Source organism: Balaenoptera ricei, chromosome 1 (assembly GCF_028023285.1).
Source record: "Balaenoptera ricei isolate mBalRic1 chromosome 1, mBalRic1.hap2, whole genome shotgun sequence".
Lineage (NCBI taxonomy): Eukaryota > Metazoa > Chordata > Mammalia > Artiodactyla > Balaenopteridae > Balaenoptera > Balaenoptera ricei.
In genome coordinates, this window is record NC_082639.1 from 32,075,864 (window position 1) to 32,090,830 (window position 14,967).

At 53.5% G+C, this 14,967-nt stretch overlaps 2 protein-coding genes across 16 annotated transcripts in view; both read left to right on the plus strand.

The window, feature by feature from the left end:
• The window catches only part of MACF1 (microtubule actin crosslinking factor 1), a 333,257-nt gene extending 330,121 nt beyond the window's left edge, over positions 1–3,136 (plus strand). For all 15 annotated transcript variants that reach the window (XM_059919504.1, XM_059919530.1, XM_059919491.1 and 12 more), the window contains 2 exons: positions 391–520; positions 1,666–3,136. In XM_059919504.1, coding sequence (XP_059775487.1) covers positions 391–520; positions 1,666–1,922 — 387 coding nt within the window. In that variant the 3' untranslated portion in view covers positions 1,923–3,136. The remainder of the gene's footprint in view (positions 1–390; positions 521–1,665) is intronic.
• Positions 3,137–7,352: 4,216 nt separating this feature from the next.
• The window catches only part of LOC132349088 (bone morphogenetic protein 8B), a 43,788-nt gene continuing 36,173 nt past the window's right edge, over positions 7,353–14,967 (plus strand). Inside the window, exon 1 of the mRNA XM_059897223.1 lies at positions 7,353–7,689. Coding sequence (XP_059753206.1) covers positions 7,353–7,689 — 337 coding nt within the window. The remainder of the gene's footprint in view (positions 7,690–14,967) is intronic.

Below are 14,967 nucleotides of genomic sequence, written 5' to 3' on the forward strand. Positions count from 1 at the left end.
ATTTGGATTTTTTTCCTTTACTCATTTACCATGTTTCTGTTTGTTATAACTACTATAATCTTACCATTTGAGGATTTTTTTTTTTTTTTAGTAGAAATTTGTAAGATAAAAGGTATTGGAAGACATTTTAAAACTTTTAATTGGGACATGAAATCTTTATTTTGGGAATCCTCAAAATACATGACCTTTAGAATAAAATTCACTAAAATATTAAAAAAAAAAAAATACATGACCTAGGATATTTTCAAAATAAATCTTTGTTTTCCTGGACTTTTAATTGGCTTTTCAATTGATTAGACATAAGGAGGGCTTAAGTAGACCTTTTAAAGTGGAATTTCTACCAAAGATTACACCAAGTAAATATGACCTTTTTATTTTTTATTTTTTAAGATTATTCCATCAACAGGCAGCAAGTTGAAACGACCAACACCAACTTTTCATTCGAGTCGAACATCGCTTGCTGGCGATACTAGCAATAGTTCTTCCCCAGCCTCCACAGGTGCCAAAACTAATCGGGCAGGTAAGTACCTGCCCCAGCACTTCTGCAGCAGGATGAGGGTGAGGGGAGTGGCCAGGCTAGGAATTTGGAAACAGCAGCCTCTCAGCAATGCTTCACTGCTCCCCAAGGAGCAAATAATGAGAGTAGCACTGAGGTGAGATGCCGAAAGACAGCCCTGCAGATTTCCTGCCGACCTTGACTTCTTCTCCTATCGGTACAAGTAGCTCGAACCTTGCCTTCTGAGAGCAGATGCTCTCACAGCCAAAGCCAGACCACCTGTTCTTGATCAGAAATGATAGTATTTGAGAGAAAGTAGAAGGAAAAAAGGGCCTCCTGAAGCGGGGCCTTCCTCAGAAGCCCGTCTAGTATTGGACCTGGCAGTTTGCTAGTAATTTTTCCGACACCCCATATTTATTATCGCTGCTGGGGAGCTGAGAAAGTCAGGGAAAGATTACATCTGCTCGCCTGTTGATGTTCCTTTTGCGAGCCTAGGGATTTGGCTCCCATTTCCTGCTCTCTGTTTGCCATCCCTTCGCCCCCATTCTCAGTCTGCCCATGCAACTAGCAGGCTCTCTCCTCTGTGCCGAGGCCATGGGACAGCCCTGCTCAACTCCACCGTGGGGGCGTGTGAGGTAACAGTGCTGCTGATAGAAGCTGGTTTCTAATCCTCAGGATGCTTCTCAAGTAGAAGCACAAAGCCAGAAAAGGTTTCAGCAACTTCTGTGTAGGTGAGAGGACCGGGGTTCAGAAAGGCTGTGGTTTGCCCAAGGTCACACAGCATATCAGGTGGTATTAGGATGAGAACCCTGGCCTCTTGTGACCACCTAGAGGGGTGGGTTAGGGAGGGTGGGAGGGAGACGCAAGAGGGAGGGGATATGGGGATATATGTATGCATATGGCTGATTTCACTTTATTGTACAACAGAAACTAGCACAGCATTGTGAAGCAACTATACTCCAATAAAGATGTTTAAAAAATTAATAAGTAATAGGAGATGCTGTACAGCAGAAATTAACGCAACATTGTAAATCAGCTATACTCTAATAAAAAATTTTTTAAAATAAAAAAAAAGAACCCCGGCCTCTGGTAACTTGTCCCCCCCCCCAGCCCCACCCCCACTCCAATGCTGTCTCTATTAAGTCTGTGGCTTTATTCTTAAATTCCAGACCCTAAAAAGTCAGCCAGTCGCCCTGGGAGTCGAGCTGGGAGTCGGGCCGGGAGTCGAGCCAGCAGCCGGCGAGGAAGCGATGCCTCTGACTTTGACCTTTTAGAGACGCAGTCTGCTTGTTCAGACACTTCAGAGAGCAGTGCCGCAGGGGGCCAGGGCAGCTCGAGGAGAGGGCTAAATAAGCCTTCCAAAATCCCCACCATGTCTAAGAAGACCACCACTGCCTCCCCCAGGACTCCAGGTCCCAAGCGGTAACACTGCACAAGCACCCCCAAGCCTCTATCCACTTTGAATCCTGCTCCACACATTGGGTGTATATTTATTCTGAATGGGAGAAGTTATATTGTTAAAAGTGTAAAAGAATAATTGTGTTATGAAGCTGCCTTATTTTTTTTCTTTTTGTAAGTTACTATTTTCATGTGAATATTTATGTAGATAAAATTTGCCTCCTGGTAACCCTGTAATGGATGGGGCCCAGAAATGAAATATTTGAGAAAAATAAGCAAAAAGATCAAGATGCAAATGTGTATTAAAATTTTAAAAAGCCTCTAAGTAGGGTTTCTGTGCGGTGCAGGGTTGTAAACCTGCTTTATCTTTTAGGATTATTCCTAAATGCATCTTCTTTATAAACTTGACTTGCTGTCTCAGCAAGATAAATTATATTAAAAAAAAATAAGAATCCTGCAGTGTTTAAGGAACTCTTTTTTGTAAATCACGGACACCTCAATTAGCAAGAACTGAGGGGAGGGCACTTCTGACTGCTTTTTCCATTGTTTTTAATGTCGTGTAATTTTAGCTGAAGAGAGGGAACCGCATCTAGGTAATGTTTGCACATGGTACAGCAAAAGGAGTTCATTGCAATACTGTCTTTGAATACTGTTACAGTACTAGGTGTTTAAAGGACAAATAGCTGCTAGAATTCAGGGGTAAATGTAACTGTTCAGAAAATGTGAGAACATTGGGGTTTTTAAGAGTCCTGGTTTATAACTTCCTATCCAACCCAGCCACCAATAACTCCTGTGCTCACCGGGACCCAGGCCGTCGGCAAGGGGAGACTCCTTGGTGGCATCATGAATTACAGATTTGTTTATCTGCATTTTTTGCTATTTATTTAAAACGGTCGATCAACTTCCCACAAACTGAGGAATGAATTCCACAAGCCTATTCTGAAAATGTGGACATAAAACAAACACTCGCTCGTCCTTTAAAGGAGTTCACCAGCACACTTGTTAAGAAGTCCCGTTTGCTTCCGTCTTTTTTTTTGTGCGTAATAAAGTCAGCTGACCAAGTGATCATGAAGAGGGGCTGTCTGGGGCTCCTGGTTTTTAGCTGCTGTTCCTCTTCAGCTCCGACCACGTTGCTGTGTGATTATCTCAATTGATTTTAATTGAGGCAGAAACTGAAGCTCTACCAATGAACTGTTTAAAAACAAGACACACTTTTGTATTAAAATTGCTTGCAGTAACAAATATTTTGTATTTCCTGCTTTACTTCTGAACCATTACCTTATGTATAACATATTACTCTTTTAGGTACTTCAGTGCATTATTCAAATCCAAATATCTTGATGGATAAATTATGGAGCTCATTAATAGATTTTTTCTTATATATTTTATCCTCATTAATTTTATTTAACAAGGGAACAAAGAATCAGACTGTTGTTAATGTAAATCTGTAGGGCTATCTGGCCCACTTACATGATTAAACAAATAACCAGTATGTAAGAAGATTTTTGTTTCAGAAATCACAGATCCTGGGTTTTGAGAAAATGGGGCCAGTTTCCCACAGTATGCTGATATTTCTGGTTAAATGGTAGAATAGAATTTCAGAGGTAGAAACAAAATTGGTCCTCAAATCTTATCTCCTTTGTTTTACAGAAGGAGAAACGAATGGGAAAGTGGGTGAGAAAGTGATCTGCCTGAGATCACATAATGAATAAATGGCAGAAGAGGACCTCGAATCTAGTCTTGGGCTCCCTGTCCAAGTCAGGCAGTTCTCTTCCCTCCTGTCCCTGGTTGGCTTTATAATATTTAGAACAGCCAAATATTAACTAATTCTGATGACAGGAATTAGACTAAGAAATAACTAGAGAACTTGAGAGGTAAGAGGGGTTGTTGAACATCAGCCGCCTGTGTTCTTGATCATTAGGCCATACTCCCCTTGTGATAGGGGAATTTGGTAAGATGGACACATGTTTGCCAAAGCTGTTTGAAGCCAAATATCCAGATTAAAAGGAATGTGCAGCCTGATGGATTCTGAAGGAAGTGCTTACTGTATTCTCCATGGAATTGAATAACTTCAGGCTGCCAGAACTTTGTAGGATGGTGTTTTCACCCAAATCTGCTTCCCCCTCTAGGCCTCCTGGCTGCAGAAGCATGCTGAAAGGAGCTTGACCTCCATCTTCTCAAAGTCTGGACCATGGTCACTTGTTTTCCTTACCAACTAATTCAGGTTTTCCCTCAGTCTTTGCAACAAAGCTCAGCTAGTGGTGCAATCTGCAGGAAGTGTATTTCCATTCAGTGAACACCTGTGTGCAAGACCATGTGGGAAATATAGGGATGGCAGGAAAGGGGTTAAAACTGCAGTTCTGTGATACAAGTGCTAAATAAGTAATGCAAACTTGGTGTCTGCTAGGATAGAGGAGGGCAGGTTCTGGGGCTTTGAGTAACAATAGCTAACATGTATTGAGTGTTTCCCGTGTGCCAGTCACTGTGCTAAGTGCTCTGTGTACATTCTCATGTAATTCCCATCACAGTCCTACAATCATGAGCCTTACTGGCGGATGAGAGACAGCCTGAGAGAGGTTGAGTAACTTGCCCAAGGTCACAGAGTTGCCAGATGGCTGGGGAAGCCCTTGTTTGACACAACTTTCTCCAAGAAACCTTCCCCATGTCAGTTCCCATCCAGTTAAGGAGTTCCAGGATTCCACTCACAGATCGCCGGTCCCCACTTCCTCTGCCCATCCGGGCACTTTGCCGGCCCCTCTGTCGGAGCACAGCCTCTGTTTTGCCTTCAAAAAGACTGCATGTTCACCTGTCACCCCTGGGGTGACCCCTGGGAGCCACTAGAGGGCAGGGAGCTGGTCAGCTTCATCTCTGGCTCAGGGCACAGCACAGAGCAGCACTGCTGGTTTATGGGAATGTGAGGCCATTGTTTAAAGAGCACAGCCATCTCCACTCATCCTAAATTGAGATAAATGACTTCTATGAGTCAGACCAGCACTGGGCTGCTTGCAGTCTTGCTGGGAGGCCAGGATTTTACAATACACAACTGGAGAATTACAGGCTAGATCAGAGACCTCCAATGATGTATGGACTCACGGGAATGCAGAAGGAGATTCAGAGACCCTGACCAACTCTGACAAGGGAACACCCCCTTAACTCTGCCCCCTGCCTCTGCATGCAGTCACCAAGCCCTGTGGATTTGCCCTCCTAACAGCCTTCTCCTCTGCCCTCCATTCCTCTAATGATTCTCCATTAGAGGATCATTGTCATCATCCCCTGGCCCCTCCCATTACTGTACCTGCCCCACCTGTGGGCCCTGACTCCAGTCTCCCTCCCTCCAATCCACAGTCCCCTCTGCATCCAGGCTCTCGTCTTGTCTTGGGCACTTTCAATGGCTTATCTCCATTATCCTTATGATAAAGTTCAGCATTCTTATCTTGCCTAAACACGTGGTGTGGAAATCTATCTGTTGGGTAAGACAGACTAGGCCTGTTGCTAAGGCAACAGCAGATGATTATTTAAGGATTTATTTGATATTTAAAATTTTTTTGAAGTGATCATGGAAAAATGTGAATTTTATTGGACATAATTTTAAAGTTTAATCTTGAATTTACATTAGGGCACCATTATGGTCAGGGGCCCAAAGCCCTCTTCTAGCCTCCCAAGGCCCTTTGTGGTCTGTCCCTTGTCAGTGCCTCCAGCCTCACCCTCAGCTGGCCATTTGCCCCCCAGGCTCTCCAGCCTCCACTGCACAGCTCACCTGCACGTGCCCACCTGCTGCAGCCCAGCTCCAGTGTTGTGTGACCTGAGGGAAGTCCCTTACCCCTTGTGTGCCTCGGTCTCCTCGTCTGTTAAATGAGGTGGGGGGGGGGGCGGTTAGGTATCTACCCTGTGACAACGTGTGAGCGTGAAAGAAATGGTACAGAACATGGCTGGCACATGGACAGTGGTGATTGTCACCTGCCACTGTTACGCTCCTTGGAGTCTCGGCCTTCGCACAAGCTATTTCCTCTGCCTGGAACATTCCCCTCCCACTGACCTTTCCTTCATCCCAGCCAATTCCTTCCGGCCCTCAGAGCTCAGTCTAAGTGTCTCTTCCTCTCAGCGCAGCGCCTCAACCGTAAACGAATAAATGCGGTGAGAAGGCACCTAGGGAAGAGCAGGGCGTGCAGAAGGGGGCTAGTCAATGGAGGGGTTTCCGTGAGGAGCCTTCTCTCGCAAGCCGCTGAGGGCCGTGACAATTCAGATGCGCAGAGGCTCAGGAAGGGCACCAGAGCTCCTTGACCGGCGGGAGGCGGGAAGCGGGTGCGCGTATCTCGCGCGCGGCTGGACCGGCACCAGAGTCCGAGGGGCGCCCAGCCAGACCTAGTGGTGTCAGTGCGGCTGCTGGAGCTGCCGGGGCGGCCCGCCGGAGGCGCCAGCCGGGAGCGCGCGGAAGCCAGGCGGGTGGGCGCGCCAGGAGCAGTGACGGAGCCGGCGTCAGGTGTCCGGGAGAGAGCTCCCAGAGGCGCACGCAAGGGGACTGCGGGGAAGGCGCCAAGAGGCCGGCGAGGAGCTGCGGTGGCCGGGAACCCGGGCCCGGCTGCTCGCAGAGGGATGCGCCCCACTCTCGGGCCTGCCTGTCACCCGTGGGGTCCCTCTACCTCTAGACCCGACTGAGGCGTTTCGGGTCCTGGAGCGACACTCGTGCACCCGGAGGGGCTGCCGGGTCACTCCTCGGGCCGGATCGAGAGTTGGGATGCCGCCCGGACAGGGTGATCAAGGACACGCCCCGCGGGAGGGCAGGGTCCGATCTCCCCGAACCGCGCAGCTACCCTGGGTCCCCAGGCCGAGTCCCCGCGCCCGCCCGACAGCGCGGCCAGCGGCGGGAGGGGAGCCCAGGACGACCGCGATACCCCCGACGGCGGGGCTAGGGATTCCTCGACGACCACCTACCAGCGGGTCGCATCACACGGTCGCCAACACCTGGCATCCAGAGCCCATCCTGGGGCGTCTGTTCCGCGGCCTTAGTCCCGCCGCTGTGCCCCCATTGGTCGGGTCCGGAGGGGGCGGGACCCGACGGCTGCGAGCTGGACTGAGAGAGGCCACCTCGGCCCGGGGCGCGCGGCACAGACTGAGGGGCCGCGCCTCCCGGAGCCCGGCGGGGAGCTCGCCCTACGCCTCTGAGCTGAGCGGCCTCGGCAGCAGCCGGACTGTCTAGCGCGGCGGCACAGACAGACTAGCCGACGGTCCCCGGTCCCCGGAGGAGCCCTTGCCCGAGGAGGTGCGGCCGCATCCGACTACCCGGAGCCGCGACAGGCGCCGCGGGCCGGACGCTCTAGGGACCGCGCTGCGTTCGCGGGCGACGCCAGCCCCGTCCCGCCGGCCCCAAGCCCGGCCCGCCGCTCGCCGTCGGGGCGGCCCCAGCGCCGGTCCCGGCCGGGAGCGGATGCGCGCGCGGTGAGGCCGCCCGGGTCCCGCCATGGCCGTGCGCCCCGGGCCGCTCTGGCTGCTGGGCCTGGCGCTGTGCGCGCTGAGCGGCGGCGGCGCCTCTGGCCCGCGCCCCTCGCCCGGCTGCCCGCAACGGCGCCTGGGCCCGCGCGAGCGCCGCGACCTGCAGCGCGAGATCCTGGCGGTGCTCCGGCTGCCCGGGCGGCCCCGGCCCCGCGCGCCGCCCGCCGCCGCCCGGCTGCCCGCGTCCGCGCCGCTCTTCATGCTGGACCTGTATCGCGCCATGGCCGGCGACGACGACGAGGACGGCGGGACCCCCGAGCGGCGCCTGGGCCGCGCCGACCTGGTCATGAGCTTCGTCAACATGGGTGAGAGCGGGCCCGGGGTGGGCGGCGGCGACCCCGCGAGAAGGCGAGTGGGGGACGGCGGGCCGAGGGGCCCCTCGGGGGCTGAGCGCGGGCTGCAGGGTCGTGTGCGCCACTTCGGGCAGGGCGAGCGCCCTGCTGGGAGCGGGGAATCACCTTGTCGTGGACGAGGAACCGCGGGAGGGAAAACCGACCAGGTCAGGGCAGCGAAGTCTCAGGGGGGTGGGGGTCGGTGAGCGGCCGATCCGGCAGGGACAGATGAGGGATGTGAGTCCCAGAGGCGTACATTCACCCGCGGCCAAACACACCCGACGGTAAGATTCATGTAGTGTCGGGTGGACGCGGGCAGTGCCAGGAAGACAGTCTGGTCCCGGGGAGGCAGATGAGTAAACAGAGGCTGTGATGCTGTCATGGTGATAAGGGCGATACTGAAGAGAGGGACAAAGTTCAGCGTGGAAAACCCTGGTCACATCATCAAAGCACCAGGTAGAGATGAGGACCCGGATGTTCTGAGTCCACAGCAGCCTCTTCCCCGGGCCACCTGGGGGCGGGGTGCTGCTGGGGGGTGGGGCGGTGGGGAAGGAGTAGACTCTGAGCTCGGCGGGGCAGGGACTGTGGTCTTGTCACCCTGGGCTCACACCCGGGACTTGGCTTGTCATGGAATGAGTGTCCAGGCCATTGAATGACCTGATGGGCAGCTTGGACCCTCTTTGTTCTCCCAGGTAAAGCCCAGCTTTTCCTCTCTGCAGAAATTATACTCCAAATCGTGGAGTCATTTACCCTTAAAGTTCTCAGAGATAACGTTTTCCATTACTAAACTCTCTTTAATCTACATTCATGAACATATGTCCCCCACCTGCTTTGCCTCCTGTCTGTGGCCAGTGAGGGGCAGGAGTCTGGGCTGAGGCAGACACTAGGCTGGACCTGGGGACCCAAGGACTACAGCTCAGCCCCAGGTGGGGAGAGCTGTGGGACCCAGAGCAGGGAGAGGACCCTTGCCGTGGCCACCAGCCTCCCTTCACCTACAGCACCGCTCTTAACCCTCCCAACAGCCCTGTGAGCGACATGATATTCATCCCCATCTCCCAGGTGAGGACAGTGAGGCTCAGAGAGGTAGTGTCTTGCTCAGGACCACGTGGCCTCTATGTGGCCAAGCCAGGACAGGCCCAGGTTGTTTGGCCCTCCATCCAGTGCTCAAGGAGGTGACATTCTGTGTCAGGAGGGCAGGCTTTCAAGGTGGAGAGAGCTTTCAGAGGGATTTCGGCAGAGGAACCCAGGGGTCAGAGTGACAGTAAGTTTTGTGGGTCTTCAGCCATTTGCCTCAAGGAGGCCCGTCCCCCCCAAACCAGAGCTCGTGATGGGCTCAGGTGGGGGAGCGAGCAGCAGGAGGCAGCCGTTAACCTGTGCTGAGAGCCCAGTGCCAGGCCCAGGACTTGGGCTGGCGGGTTCTAGATGCCACCTTCCTGGTTAGAGGGCAGGGGTGGGGACTTGGGACAGAAGCGACCACATGTGGAACTGAGGCTGGAGCTCTGTGCTGGGGGCAAGCTGACCCCGGGCTCAGGACCAAGAAGAGCTGTGGATGCAGCCACCCTGAGAATGCCTCCAGGGGAGCCGTCCATCTGAGTGAGTCACCACCTAGCCCATGTCCCTCTTCCCCCAGCATCCCCTGGGGCAAGGGGTGCACAGCCCTGGTGGGAGCTGCTGCTGTGAGTCGAGCAGCACCCTGAGCTCAGGAGGAGCTGGTTGCCCTCCTGCTTCTGCTCTGTGATCTTAGGCAAGTCCCTTGCCCTCTCTGAGCCTCAGATCTCTCCTTGTAAAATGGGGCTCCTAGTGATCTATCCTCAGAGTTGTTGTGTGATAGGTTGACAGAGGGGGAGGGGCAGAAAGTCAGCCCCCTTTTTAGGGTGAACCTGGCCCTGGTCAGTGCTGATCCCAGACCCTCCCAGCTGCTGCTCAGCCTTGGTGTGGATGTGATGGAAATGTCCCCACATGTCTTGTAGACATGTGAAACCCAGAAACAGATTTTTAAAGCCAACCAAAGGTGTTTCTGTTTTTGAATAAAAACTAGCATTTGAAGTTCCATAGTCCTATAAATACTCATTTCATCCATGCAGCAACTCTGTTTTACCAGTCTTATTTCATGGGCTCAGAGAGGTTAAATAACTGACCCAGGGCCACACAGCACGTCCATGGCATCATCCAGGCTGTGGATTCCAAATCCCAGTTTCTTCCCACACCACTTCTGTGTGTTTCATGAAGATCTAAGGCCTCTGACGCTGTGGATTAACAAGCAGATCTTTGTTCAGTGGAAGCCTGGCCTGTGGGCAGTCCAGCCAGCTGTCTGAGGGCCTTCTTTATTCTCATGTACTAATTGCACTAGTAAAACTCCTTCAGTTCGAGTTAACTGGTAATTACCTAGGCTGATGTGGGGGATTAGAACCTACCAGGATTGTTTCCTCCGTTGGAGGCCCCGGCTCCAGGCCCCTGAAGGTCAGCGGCCCCTGAACCACCGTGGAGTCTAATAACAGAGTCGCCGTGGCATCAGTGCCCACGCCGAGGCTCCCACACCTCTTGGCTCCAGCTCCACCTCTGCTATTGGCCTCATCAGCTCCTGAGAAGCCAGCCGGGCCTGGTGCTTGCCGGGCCGCTGACCGTCAGTGGCACCTGTAGGACCCAGAGGCCTGGGCCTGCCGTCCAGGGGTCAGGCCTCTGCTTTTGCGCAGATGCTTTAGGAGCCGTGTCGTGACTGACAGGGCCTGTGTTGGGGGCCAGGGCCGCGGTCAGAGCTGGGCCCTGCCTGGCCTGCCTGTCGACCTCCGCCTGTGGACTCTTGGCTCCCGTTGGCCAGGACACAGTGACGGGGCCGCTGCCCTCGAGGAGCAGACGGAGCCTGTCCCTGATGCCGCCTGAGCTCAGGGGAGGAGGCCCTGATCTGGGAGGCAGCGCCCAGGTTCTCGTCCCTCCTGGGCCTGCCATGGACTCCTGCACGTCCCGAGCCACACCCCTTCCCTTCTCTGGGCCTCTGCTTTCCTGTCCAGTCCACAGCGATGGTGTCAGAAAGACGAGGTTCCTCCCAGCTCCGGCCCTGTGGCTCCCCGGAGGCAGCTTCTCACACCACCACCCATCCCTCCGCCCAGCTCGGTGTGACGGGCGGGACCCCCGAGTGCCTGAGCCGGCCCAGCCAGTCCTGAGGGAGGAATGAGGCAGGAGAGACCACCTCTGCATGTTCCTCCTAAGCCCTTCTCCGCCTCCTGTCCTGGGAGCACCAGGTGCCCATGCTCCAGAGTGAGAAACTGAGGCACAAACGGCACTGCAGGCAGAAGTGTAGTCAGAACTGGATGGGCCATCTTCACTTTTGTCCTGCCCCTTCCCTGGACTGGACTAATTCACTCCCGCGATCCTGGGGGGGCTGAGGACGGGGGTGGGGATGAGCTGGGGCTGTTGGATTCGGGAGGCGCCGGGCTCAGTGCGCACGAGGGACCTGGCCCGGGTCCTGCTCAGCCCCCTGACCTCACCTCCGTGAGCCCCAGGGTCACTTTCTTTGGTTCTTTAGTAGGCAATTCTTGCATATTTTCCTGAATTCACTCCACAAATAGTCATGTAGTACCTGCTCTGTGCCAGGCTCCGTTCTAGTTCCTGGATTATAACAGGGAATGAAACTAAGTCCCCCCTTGTGGAGCTGACCTTCCAGTGGGAGAGACAGATAACAGTACATCAGCCACAGGGTGATTGTCACGTGGTCTAGACAGTGCCGCCTCTCTCTGGAAACCGAGAGGGGAAGGACAGTGGGAGGGCAGGCAGGACTGGGCTGGGGGTTCTGACCTGGGACTCAACAGAATTTGCATCTTGACTCCACCCACTACTCTCGGTGTGATCTGGATTTTCAGTCCACCTCTCAGAACCTCAGTCTCCTCTATAAAACGGATATACTCACGGTACCCACCCTAGGGGCTGTACAGCGATTGTGTGAGATGACACCCAGTGATGACCACATGCCCAGAACCTCCATGTCTGTCCTTTCATTTCATCTCACATTTACTGTCACATCTTTATTTAATAAGAAGACAGTGAGGCTCAGAGAAGCTAGGTGGTTTTCCCAAGGCCACACAGCTGGTCAACTCCCTGCCTGCACATCTTCTGCTCTTGTCCTACACAGAAGTGGCCTCTCCCCCGAGTCCAGGGGCCATCGTTAGGCACAGTACATGCTGCTGAGCTAGACTGTGTTGAATGTGTGTTGTAAACTGAGAATCCCGTTTTTAAATTGTCTTTATTGCTTTGGGGTTTACAAATAATGCATGCTCATTGTACAAAATTCAGACCACAGAGGAACATATAACACAAGTGCCCCTGGGAACCCTATTTCTACCATCCAATCTCCTCAGGCAGCCACTTTCTGATTTCTATCACAAAACATTCCTTTGCTCTGTTCTTGAACTTCGTGTGAATGGAATCATACAGTACATACTCTGGGTCTAGTCTTTCACACAACATATTTTCTTGAAATTCATCCATGTTTTTGTTATATATGTTGTTCTCATGTAAATGAGTTGTTTGCATCGCAAACCATTCGTATTAAGGGACATTTGGGTTGTTTCCAGTTTTGGGTTGTTCATAAAGCTATCTGGACATCCTTGTACACATTCCTCTGTGGATATATTAAACGTGGATTTTAATCCTGACTCTGCCACTGGGGAGCTGTGAGACATCACACAGTTTCCTTTTAAAGTCTCTGCACCTCATTTCCTCACCTTTAAAACAAGGTTCGTAAGGGCTGCCTCCCAGGGTTGTGTAGGACTAAGTGAAACATGTGGTCAGGCCAGCCTCGCGCCTGCCACACGGGAGGAGAATAATAAATGGGAGCAGATATATTGCGTCCGACTTCCGTGCCTTTGCTCACATTGTACCCTCTGCATAGAATATACTCACCCCCATTTCTTCTTTTAAAAGAGATGGGCAGGGTTTTCCATAAGTCTGACTCTTCCTACTCCTCCTCCTCCCAAAGAGACAGACTCCTTCCATGATTAGAGCCCTCAGCCTTGATCGTCTGTATTCCTTAGGATTCTGCCTGTCTGATCTGGGGGCACATCTAACACCTCTTTCTGCTACTCCCCAGGAAACCATGAATAACCTGAGAACAGGGACCAAATATGCGTCTCATGGCAACCCCCAGACTGTACCCCCTGCCCCCGCATGGCCACAGGGCAGCCTGGCAAAGTTGAGGTGAAGAGGAAGGCAGCGGGAAAGCAGGGAGTGCCCAGAGCCAGGCGAAGGAGCCTGGGCCTGGGCGGGTGGCACAGAAGCAGGGCCAGCCTCCTCGTCTTTGCAGATCACCCTGGCCCTCCCCTGGGACCCGAATCCCCGCAGGACCCAGCCTGGAGGACAGTGGCCTCAGCAGGCCACCTCTCAGGCACCTGTTGATGAAAGAATCTTGTGAACAGGTGACCCCCCCACATCTCAGAATTGCCACCCAGAGGTAGTCTAGGGCCACTCATTTTACATGGGCTCCAAGTCTGCAAAGTTCACATGTCAGGTTAATCCAGGCCCCTAACCTGACACGTGACCCCCAGCAAGTCTCTGCTCCCCTGGGCCTCAGTTTCCCATCTATGCAGGGTTGCCACGAAGGCCTTTCCAGCTCCCACAGAAGAATGTGTCCCCCACCCTCCCTGCCCACTGATGGGGCTCCTCCAGGGCTGAGGCACAGGGAGGGAGGACACCCGCCACTCCTCACGGGCACCCACTCCCCACGGGAGAGAGGGGATGTGTCACCGTGACCACGTCTTTCTGGAAAGCCCCACAGTTCAGGTCTTTCCTGGGTTTGAACTGGAGGAACCACATCCTTCTTGCTCACATCTCCCTGGATCTATTTTTGGCCTTGGCGGGCTTGATGTGGTGCAGTGGGCAGGTTGTTCCCTTTTAATTTGGGCTGTGAAGCCGGCTGAGGCCTGGACCAGTAATTATAAGCACAGAGCCATTTATGGAAACAGCTCTTGAAAAAGTCAGTAATGAGAACTGACTAAAAATACCCCCAGAAGTGAAGCGGGGGGCCTGCTCTGGGCAGCGCTGAGATTCCTGGGCGGGAGGAAGCCTTGAAGAGGCAGAACCGGGAGGTGATGGATTCTGCAGCTCACTCGGGACCCGCACGGGCTGCAGAGACCCGGGTGTTTCCTTAGGTCTGGGGTCCCCCTCGGCCTTGTTACCGGCAGGACCAGCCAGACGGGCCCACCCCATCCGCCTCCGGGGCCCCGAGGGAGCCTGTCCTCCACCTCGGGGGCTGGGCCGTGAATGGAGGCGAGTCCCACAGTAAAGTGAGAACATGGGTGGCTTGGGTTGGAAACCCTCGGTGACGTGGAAGCCACTCCCAGACCAGCAGGACGCCCAGCCCAGGGGCTGCGCTGCTGGTTGCTGAGCCGCTGTCCTGGGGACCAGGAGCCCTTAGGATGAGGGGCCGGGCATCCCCTCTCTGGGCCCCCGGGACACGAGGGGCTGGATGAGCAGCCCCAGGGGCAGACCGCTGAGGCCTCCCGTTTCCACCCCACATTGTTCAGTCTCTGTCCTCAAATTGGTCACCGTCCAGAGGGCAGATGAACCAGCGATGGGGACCCCCGGGACAGGGAAAGGGAGAGACCGGCAGGCTGATGTGTGTGGGGTCAGAGGCGGGCAAGGGGGCTTTCACAGCTGGACTGAGAAGAAAGTAGCCTTTATACTTGGAGGGATGGGGCAACCCCGGAGAGAGCGGCTTCGAGTAGGGACTCCAGGGGGAGGGTGTTTGCACCAGAAGGCCCAGGAGGCCGTGAGGATGGGCAGGGCCAGCCTGTGTGGGTGAGGGATGGTGACTGGACAGCAGAGCCAAGCGTCAGACCCTCCCATGGACCCTGAGGGGCTGGGGAAGGGTTTGAGGGCAGGAAAGACTGTCAGGTCAGAAGATGCCATTCTGTCTCTCTAAAAATTTTATTGAAGTATAATTGATTTACAATGTTGTGTTAATTTCTGCTGTACAGCAAAGTGATTCAGTTATATATATTCTTTTTGATATTCTTTTCCATTATAGTTTATCACAGGATGTTGAATATAGTTCCCTGTGCTATACAGTAGGACCTTGCTGTTTATCCATCCTATATATAATAGTCTACATCTGCTAATCCCAAACTCCCAGTCCTTCCCTCCCTCACGCCCCCTTGGCAACCACAAATCTATTCTCTATGTCTGTGAGTCTGTTTCGTAGATAAGTTCATTTGTGTCATATTTTAGAGTCCACGTATAAGTGATATGGTATTTGTCTTT